This window comes from Charadrius vociferus, unplaced genomic scaffold, assembly GCF_000708025.1.
Source record: "Charadrius vociferus isolate BGI_N301 unplaced genomic scaffold, ASM70802v2 scaffold324, whole genome shotgun sequence".
In the NCBI taxonomy this organism is placed as follows: domain Eukaryota; kingdom Metazoa; phylum Chordata; class Aves; order Charadriiformes; family Charadriidae; genus Charadrius; species Charadrius vociferus.
The window spans coordinates 5,166,658-5,175,861 of record NW_009648041.1 but is presented as its reverse complement, the minus strand read 5'-3'; the positions used below and the strand labels follow the sequence as shown (position 1 = coordinate 5,175,861).

General features: G+C 46.8%; 1 protein-coding gene across 1 annotated transcript in view; it reads right to left on the bottom strand.

The window, feature by feature from the left end:
* Positions 1–7,595: 7,595 nt before the first annotated feature.
* The window catches only part of CADPS (Ca++-dependent secretion activator), a 200,043-nt gene continuing 198,434 nt past the window's right edge, over positions 7,596–9,204 (bottom strand). Inside the window, exon 30 of the mRNA XM_009883625.1 lies at positions 7,596–8,934. Within this exon, the coding sequence (XP_009881927.1) occupies positions 8,755–8,934 (180 nt within the window). The 3' untranslated portion in view covers positions 7,596–8,754. The remainder of the gene's footprint in view (positions 8,935–9,204) is intronic.

Here is a 9,204-nt window from a genome sequence, read left to right as displayed (position 1 = left end):
GCGCCCCTCGGGCCGCCCGTGCCTGGAGAGTCGGCGCTGAGCATTTATGGTCCACTGGGAGATAACTTAGGATCCTCCTAGTTATTTAACTTGGCAGCTGCTTAAACTCCACAGTGGAAGCTGCCGAAAGTTATTAGCATTATGCTTCGATCTCTCTGAAATGGTGGCTTTGAATTCTATGCTGCTTTGCTTTTTTATATGTATTTTTTTTCAATACATTTTTTTTTTTTTTTATAGGTGGACAACCGTGCAAGCCATCAGTGCAGGCAATTAGGATGGAACTGCCTTTTGTGAGCCGGGGGGGAGGCAGCTTCTGCTGTGGCTTTGTGGCTAGTGCAAGGTGCAGCGGAGGGATGCAGGGTCGGGCTGGGAGGAGAGCTGGGCTGCGGTGCTGCCTGGGCCCTGGCCCCACTGTGCAGGGTTTGGGTCTGGCTGGGCGAAAGGCAGCGATTACGCCCTCAGAGCGCTGCCTGGGGATGGCCCCAAGATGTTTGGCCAGAGTTTGGTTTGCAGTGGTCAGACACAGACACTTTTTGGACAAATTAGCAAGTGATGAATAGGGAAATCAGGATAGCAAAGTTTGGGGCTGGGATGAAGAGGGGGTTGTTGCCTATTTGACTGCTTCCTGTTACCCCTTTGAAACTGCAGTACCTCATGTAACTGGAGCAGTACCAATGCCTCAGCCCCCACGGGTAGTCCATCTCATTCTGCAGGGCCCTTAGGGTCGGTGGAGTGACCCTCCTGCCATGTCACCCAATGGAGACTGCCACGACTCTGCATGGGACAGGGGCAGTGCATGGCTGCCATGCACTGTACCTTGGCTGCGGCAGAGGTGTTGAGTCCCTCCAGACTATTTTTTCAGCTCATTCACTGAGTTATGCATATGTTATTGCATATACATAGGCAGATAATTTTAATTTATTTTATTTAGATTTTTTTTTTTTTGGCATAGTGAAACACTGCTAGAGAGCTAGGTTTTGTAGCACTGCATGGGTCCCAGAGCAAATGTAGTTAGTGGAATTTTGGAAGTGCACTGGCCCAGAGTCCTTACAGGGCTGTGCTGGTCGACTTTGTCAGTGATGGCAGGAGTAACATTGGCATTTATAACCTGAGTCTAATTTTAAGAGCTGGTATCTGACGTGCTCCTAAAGCTGTTTGAAATCTAGCCCCGCTGCAGAGCAACCGGCAGGGCACTGTGGCAGGAGCTGCACGGAGTGCCTCGATGGCAATCAAACTGGCTTATGTAATTCTAAAAATGGCAACTCTTCACTTGCCACATCTTTCTGTCTATGCGGAGAGTCCTGCAGAGCTGCCAAACAGAAGCAATTGAATGAACTCTTTTCTCGGCTCATTCCTCCTTCCGCAGCTCGGAGAAAGTGAGCCAGAGCCTATTCTAGTTTGCCTGTCAACAGGAATGGTAACTAACGGCTCGATCCCAGCCAGGCTTTATGCCCCAAAAACACTGCCTGCCTGCGAGGAGGGGAGAGAGACATCATGGGTGAAGTCTAGTTCCTGGTATGAGTCTGGTCTGGCCCAGGAGGCAGTCGAGGAGTTGGCAGAGTCCACATCCTGTCCGAAGTCAACCTGGCCAGTAAGGCAAGCAAGAAATTGTTGTGAAGGGATGAGCTGCTGTTCTCCGTCCTTATTGTCGGAAATAGTCATTCTTCACGTTGCAGTAATGGAGCAATGCTGCATATCATTTCTGAATGCTGAAACTGAAAGATATCCCTTCCTAATGTTTTGAAATGTTGTACTTTTTTGTTTTGGAAGAGTGGGAGCTTTGAATTTTTTCTGGTTTTGTGGGTTTTTTTCCCCTTATTTTCTATTTAGGAGAAAAGGTGGGAGGAAGTAGAGAGGAGAATATAATGGGGGGATGGCCTTGTTCTCACTTTCCTACTGAAAACGTTTCAGAAAAAGGAGCAAAAAGCAGTGAAAATGGGTAGAAGCCCACTTCAGTTTTGTGTTTATATTCCTTCCCTTTTTTGCTTGAAAGAAGGATGGCCAAAAAAAATAAGTGGGACAAACCCCACGTGTTTTGAATTATTCTCCCTTTAATGAGATAGAAAAACATCTACTTTTCAAAATTACTTGCTTTTTCAATGAAAAAAATCAAATAGAGTAAGAATCTTCCCAAAGCCTATCTTTCCACCATCTTTTTGCAGCTCACTCTCCACTCGGTGTTCACCAGTCTTTCTGGCCATGCCACATGTTACGTTGTTCAAAATTTGTATGTGCCCCTGTTTGAACGGTTGTCGCAGATGTCCCCATCTGCTGCAGAGCAGGACTCCGTGGGCCGCAAGGTACCAAGGGGACAGTGGACGGCAGCTTGTTACCTCCTTCCTCTGGACCAGATGGGACCAACGGGGCTGCAGCATCCTTGTCCCTGGTCGTGGTGGCTAAGTTGGAGAGGACTTCCAGGTTGACCCATGAAGCTTTTGCTTTGCCACTTGGGCACAAGAAAAGTGACGGTTTCACTCCAGAAGATATGATCTATAAGAATCACTAAAAATTCCCCCAACAATCAGAGCCCAAACTAAAAATCCAGACCTCGTTATTGCAGGAAAAATCTTCAATGCACGACCCAAGTATTCCCTGAATGTTCAAGAACACCCACAAATTCTGTAAAAATAGCTGATAATTTATTTATTTGATTTAATTATGAGCCTAGCTTGTGATTTTGGGGTGGGGGCAGGGCTGGAGTTGGTGATGCTGAAAAACCAATTTAGAGAAAAACCCCGACTAGCCATCAGCTCTGGGGAGCAGGGGAGCTACTTAGGCTCTTCCTCACGAAATGCAGAGCATTGCAGAACCCACGAAGGACTCTGAGACTTCTCGGGTGAGGAGGTCCCTACCAGGGGGTTTCTCCCTGAGGGAGCTGTGGGCCTTTGGCTCTGCAGTCCATGGATGAGGCTGGTGTCCCATGGCCGTGGCCAGTGTGTGTTGGAGGGACTCGCTGGCCTCTTCCTGCTTACACACTTGGGTTGACCAAGGGTAGATTTGTTGTGGTGAGCATTAGCCACCCCTCAGTGGGTCGTCCTGCCTGTCCCCATTGGTGACCCCCAGCACTGGTGAATGTGTCTCCAGGACATGTCTCTGTCCCTTACCTGAGGGTCCAGATGGGCTTGGAGGCTCCCATGTGCTCTGCCTCTGATGTACATCGCAAACCCAAACCTGCAATCTTTGCTGTTTTAGCTGGATAGCGAAACCCCATCCCTGTTATCAAAGAGTTCACCACCACATTCACTTCAAGCCTTTGAGATACTCCTCTCCTCCTTCCGCCCCTCCAGTGCCTGCCTCTCCTCTCCAGCTGACAGCCTGGGACAGCCCCCCGACATCGGCTGCTTGTGGAGCTCTCTCTGCCGAAAGCAGTCCTAAACGGTGTGGCCTTTGTTCCCCCCAGCTGTCGTATCCTCCACGATCTGCAACAAGTCCTCCTTTGCAGACCCTGTCTTGTCAGTCCCCAATCTGATCTGACCACCTGGTTTGTTTTTGAATCGAGCACTTGAGTCATAACATTTCTGTTTATTTCAACAACTGTATTCCTTGCATAGGAAATGAGCCAAGATGGTCTAAGGCGGGGAGAGCGAAGCATGTCGTGGTTGTAATTGCTTTTGCTCTCCCAATATCAAATTTTACAGTATAATCAAAATCTTATTTTTGTACTACTGGACTCTGTTATTGACTTAATCTTCTTAAGTGCTCCTATTATTCCAGTGATTTCATCGTTGCATGTTGATTTTAATCTTTTGATCTCCATATTAGCTACTGCCTGCAACTAATTTGTTGCTCAGTGTTTTTCTTTGTTTTGACCTGTGAGGCATTTTCCTCATGGCACACAACTCTGCTGGCAGATTGCATATAATCTCTGCACTTTTTTTTCTCCCATATTTTGCATAGTTACAACAAATGCAGATTTACAACTTGAAATGGAATATGCATCTTTTAGAAAGGCTGAGCAAAATATCTCTTCAGGTTTAGCTCAAGAGCCTAAACGTGCTTGAATAAAGGAGATAGGGCTGAATACAGGTCACTGGAGAGAGGTGTCTTGCAGGCTCTTTAGTCCAGCAAGTTCCGAATGGGTGGCAACGGCAATAATTGTAACTTATATTATATGCAGTCAGGGATCAAAGCCTTTCTGAAAGCATAGCTAGACCTAAGATGGGGAAGGCTGGGTTTTGTGAATGGCTTAAGGGACTGTCCTAGCTGGGCTCGGCTTGGCGCAGCGGTGGCTCTGTTGAATCGTGACACCGTGGAGCCGGTTTTTGAACAAATGTTGGTGCTGGTGGTGGTAGTGCAGAGTTGTGAACTTCACAGGCTAAGTGCAGAGGTTGAAATATGGCTCAGCTGCGGTTTGGTTGGCCGTTAGATGAGTGATTTTTCCCTTGGTCATTGATGGTTTAACCTGTGTTGATTTATTGGGTGCTTTGTTTGCTTCAGCTTTTCTTTTAAAGCTTAGAGAAGTAATTTTTGCCTTAGGTTTGCTCTGACTTTTTTAAAAAGAACACAGCCTGAACATTGACAAAATCATCTTTGCTTTGCTGCGTGCCTGTTTATGCTTCTGAACACAAATTGTCTTCTAATATTTTTGACGTTTTGGTCACTAGAGAGGCAGAAAAGCAATTTCTAAGATGCCTATGGGCCAGGAGACATGCATTACAGCAGAGGGGAAAGAATCTGTTAGTTGCTGAAATATAAAACAAATTGGATGAACAGCTGCTGACACTTGTCAGTCAAATAGTTGATAGCATTTTCAGTCTCCATGCCACATGCTTTAAGTAAGTCTGTCAAAAAAAGGATATTTTCGCTGGACTTCCCTGTAAATATGAGAGAAGTTTTGGCCTGATCTATCATTTAAAATTTTGCTGGCAGAGGAATGAAATTTTCCTCTTTCCCCAAAACTGATTGACATAACTGTACTGGCAGATTCTTCATCTAGGTGCAGTTGTACTGGCAGAAAGTCCTTTGACTGTTGGAGCTCGTTCCATTGCAGCAATGGGTTGAAGCGAAACCAGCAGCAGACCTTTACTTTCCTTGGCGGGGTTTGCCAGAGTGCTCCCATCCATCAGCGGCCCTTTTAGATGCTGCCCGAGGTGTAGCTTTGCCCTGCGGGAGCCTGAGTCCTGTCCAAAGTGTAGTCTGTGACCATGAGGGCTTTAAACCCGAATTTATGTTTTTCAGACAAAACCGAACCATTTTGGATTCAACATTTCTGCAGGATTAACCCAAGCCGGCACTTCTCGCTCCTGCTACCGTGGTGCAGCAGCCGTGCAGGTGAGGGTCGGGCTGCCGGCACCCACATAGCCATGTGCGGGGTTAAAGGCAGCGGAGATCGGGGTACCACGCGCTCCTTTGCTCGACCACAGGCTCCAGGCTCTGGAGTGGGAGTTAAATCCTGCTTTGCAGCATTGCTCGCACATGAGGAGTTCTCCCCGCTCACACTAAAATATGTAACTTGAAGCTCATCATTTGGGTCCAAGCTCCTTAAAAGAAGTTAGCTGGCTAACGCTTCCTTGTTTTGAATGCGTGGTCAAGCCTGACGTATCCTCAGAGTTGTTACGGAGTCTCTGAGGTGCTTTACTGGGGTTTGAGGATCTGCGAAAAGCTGTCGCAGGCTATAGGGTCATTGCTAATGACAGAGAAGCTCAGACAAGGGTGTCCATCACTGCTGTTTCAGGGAGGCACCTATGTGTGTTAGGGGGGCACCTATGCGTGTTACTGATGCACAGCCAAGGATCATCTCCTGAAGGCTGCGCCCACACTCTTTACTTCAATTTTTAAAAATCTGAGCAGGGCTCACTATTTTGAAAGGTGGCAGGTGGAAGTGGGCTGTGTTTTTATCCAATAAATATTTCATGTTAAAAAAAAAAAAAAAGAGCGAGCCAGTTCCAGAGCAGAATCAAGCTGTTTCTCCAGCTCCGCTCTGCTTGACTGGCAGCAGAGCTACAAATTTGGGTCTCCCCCAGTGCTCTTTGCTACCAGCCTGGTGACCACCCCAGGAAAGGCTTTCCCAGTGCTTCCTCTTGGAGCTGTTGCCCTTCATATAAATATTTGATACAGCTGAGGGAGAGGGTGAAGAAGGCATAAGCACAGCTATGCATCAGTATGTGTATGGGTCTCAAGTGGATCTCAGCCACTTAGAAAGGGGATCAGGTGGTGCTTGTGGTTTGTTCATTGCTTTATGTCTTGTGAGCCTTGTTTTGTCAGGCAAGTCCTGTGAGGGCTTCAGGGTGTGACTGAAAGCTCCAAGCATAACGGTCAGGATATGGATGGGTTTTGTACGCATCCCAGTGACAGACCTGGAGAGGCACCTGAACTAGTTTTGGTGGACTCAGTGTGTCTTAAACACTTTACTGCTACCTCAGTTCTTCTGGGGATTTAGCACCAAGTATTTGAACAGCTGGAGGGCGAGTGAGAAGGGGGAAGAGCTTCCTGTGTCAGTGGCCACAAGGCCACGTTCCTGCCTAAGTCCCGAGACGTGGCTTTTCCTGGTAATGCTTCCCTCTACCAGCATCATGGAGCAAGACAAAAACCAAGAAGTGGTCTGCTGGGCTACAGTCAGGTTTCAAAACTTGTCTATCCTAGTGCATCAAATGGCTTATCAACACATAAATGGTGATAAATGTGCATGCCTACCACCCAGTCTTAAAGACCCCGCTAATGTTCCTGTTCCAAGGAAGATGGCGTACGCAGGTCACCACGGGTAGGTGGGTGTGGAATGTGTAGGATATGGTCATCCAGACAGGGCTGGAGACCATCTCCAGAGCCAGGTGCTAAACTCTGCCACAGAGGGAAGGGACCCAAAAATGCACCATTGCAGGTGAATGTTCTCCAGGCTCCATCACTATCCCAGCCCCATTTGGGACTCAACACCCCATTCACAGGCTGTTCCCTGAGGTCTCCTCCTCCCATAAGTTCAGGGAGTGGTTCTTGGCTCTTGGGCACTGGAAGATGGTTTAGTTTAACGGTTCGTTATGTCAGGCAGGTTCCTCCAGGCTGGACATTTTTCCAACATTTGCCCATCTTTTATTTGTGGGTGTTGAACGCTTTTCCTTGTTCCCCAGGGTGGCAACAGGTTGCTGTGCTTGGGGGTGAAGGAACTCAGCTCTTCTGTGTCTCTCTCAAATGACTGAAACCGGACAAACCAGGAGTCATTTTTGGTTTCAGTTGGCTGCTGGGAGGGAGTGACTGTAAAATCTCTCAGAAAACTCCCAACCTAGCGTGCTTTCCGTCAAACCAGCCTGCTTTTTAATTTCAGCTAGGGGTCTGCCCCTGCCATGTGTTTGTACGTGCCCTGAAGGCTGCTGCAAGTGGCGGCTCTGGGAGAAGTTAAAATACAAACTGAAGCCTTTTGGTGGAAGGTAAGTGTTGGGCAAGGCTGATCACCATGTAACAACAGGGACTGTACCAGAGCAGACCGTCAATTAGACATCCAGGGACACATCATAGGATGTAGAGAGCAGATAACGGCAGAAAAAACTGCAGGGGTGACAGCAGCAATGCCTTGTACCTGGGAAACAGTCAATCTGGTCCCACCCTGACCTTTGGGAGCAAATCAGGAAACCACCTTCTTAATTAATAAACTGTAAAAACACCCATGAGAAAAGAAAATGCCTTTATTCTGAGAGGTGGGGGCTCTTACATCTCAGCTTGTAATTTTTTTTTTTTCTAAGGCAGACATAAAAAGACTCCGTAATTTATTCTTAGGACATCTGAATAGTTATTTATTGAGAAGCCACAGTTCTCACACTTTTACAACTGTCGGCTTGTATAAGGCAAAAAAAGCAAGATGGATCACTATTTTACACAGAAAGTAAAAGCTCTGGAGGGGGGACTGATGGACATGCAGTTACTGGTCAAAATGCAATGTACATGACATATATAAAAACCATTGTGAAACAGAGGAATTGTAAATTATGGTTACAATCTACCGAAATAAATATTCAATATATTATTATAAACACATTTGTATAGTCTAAGATTGTAATTAAAGTTGTCTTTGTACATACACGGTTATTTGAAATTTAAACAAAAATGTAACATTTAGAGGAGCAAACGTCAACATAAAACAACTGCTTTGGACTTGTAATGTGGCATGATATATCCATAATGATAGGATTAATCTGGTGTGGCAATTAGAATGACTAATCCTTTGGGATGTAGCCTCTATGGAGTTAACTGCATATTGAAGGGAAGAGCCTGGTACATTAACAAGGATGCAGAGTGATTCAAACGGCTGTCTGGGTTTGTTTGTTTTCTGGTTTTTAAATGAACAGAGAGAACAAAAAAATCATTTGTAATTGCCTCGTTCTTCTTTTAAAAACAAAGCTGTTTTTTTATTAGTTTTAAGCAGTTGGCGTCCACAGAAGAGAAACAAAGAAATGAAAGGACTCGATTCACTCATCTTCACAACAATTTACCATCAATGTATATACAGTACATTAATGAAGCATTGTTTAAACTTTAATTATAACAGGGACACACCTAGCATGTTTTCTATGTAGTTTTTCCATTAACAGTATTAAACAATGGTGCTCCATATTGCTTATGAACATATAGATATGAAATTAGGAAACCGACGAATCAAAGAGAGGTGCTAATCTTATTACCACACAGCTAACATGGCATTTGTATTGGTAAACTTCTCATGGGCATTTAGAGCTGACATAAAAATTCCTAATGTGGCTAACTGAGTTACAGACGAGGTACATGCACGGATACCAGGCGACCCCCAGCCGGTCCTCCAGGCCAGCTTCCTCAGTCGTCCTCTTCGTCTTCCTCATCGCTGTCCTTCATGGTGATCCCCTGGAGCCCTCCGCCTTCGCTGACCGACGCCGTGGCCTCCTCTACCGTCAGCCGGTTCCGGATGGTCTCGTAGGTTTTGCTGTTCAAGGTGGAGTCCAGCACGCCTTGCAATCGGAAATCCCGGTATGTTTTCTATAAGTGGAGAGAGGCACGGAGGGAGGAGGAGACAGCACAGGGGTCAGGGCCGACACCGGCTCCCCTGCTCACCGCGGGACTCAGCTTGTGTCCCCATGCCTGGAGTTTGGGGCCACTAATGGAAGAGGCTGGGGCGCCAGGGAAATCCCAGCCCCGCAGGCATCTGGCATTGCCCCGGGCAGCACAGAGGCCATGGGGGAGGGTGGGTGTCTCTGCCGGCCACCGCTTTGCTGTGGCAGACGTCCCTTTAGGGTGCCCTGAGCAAGA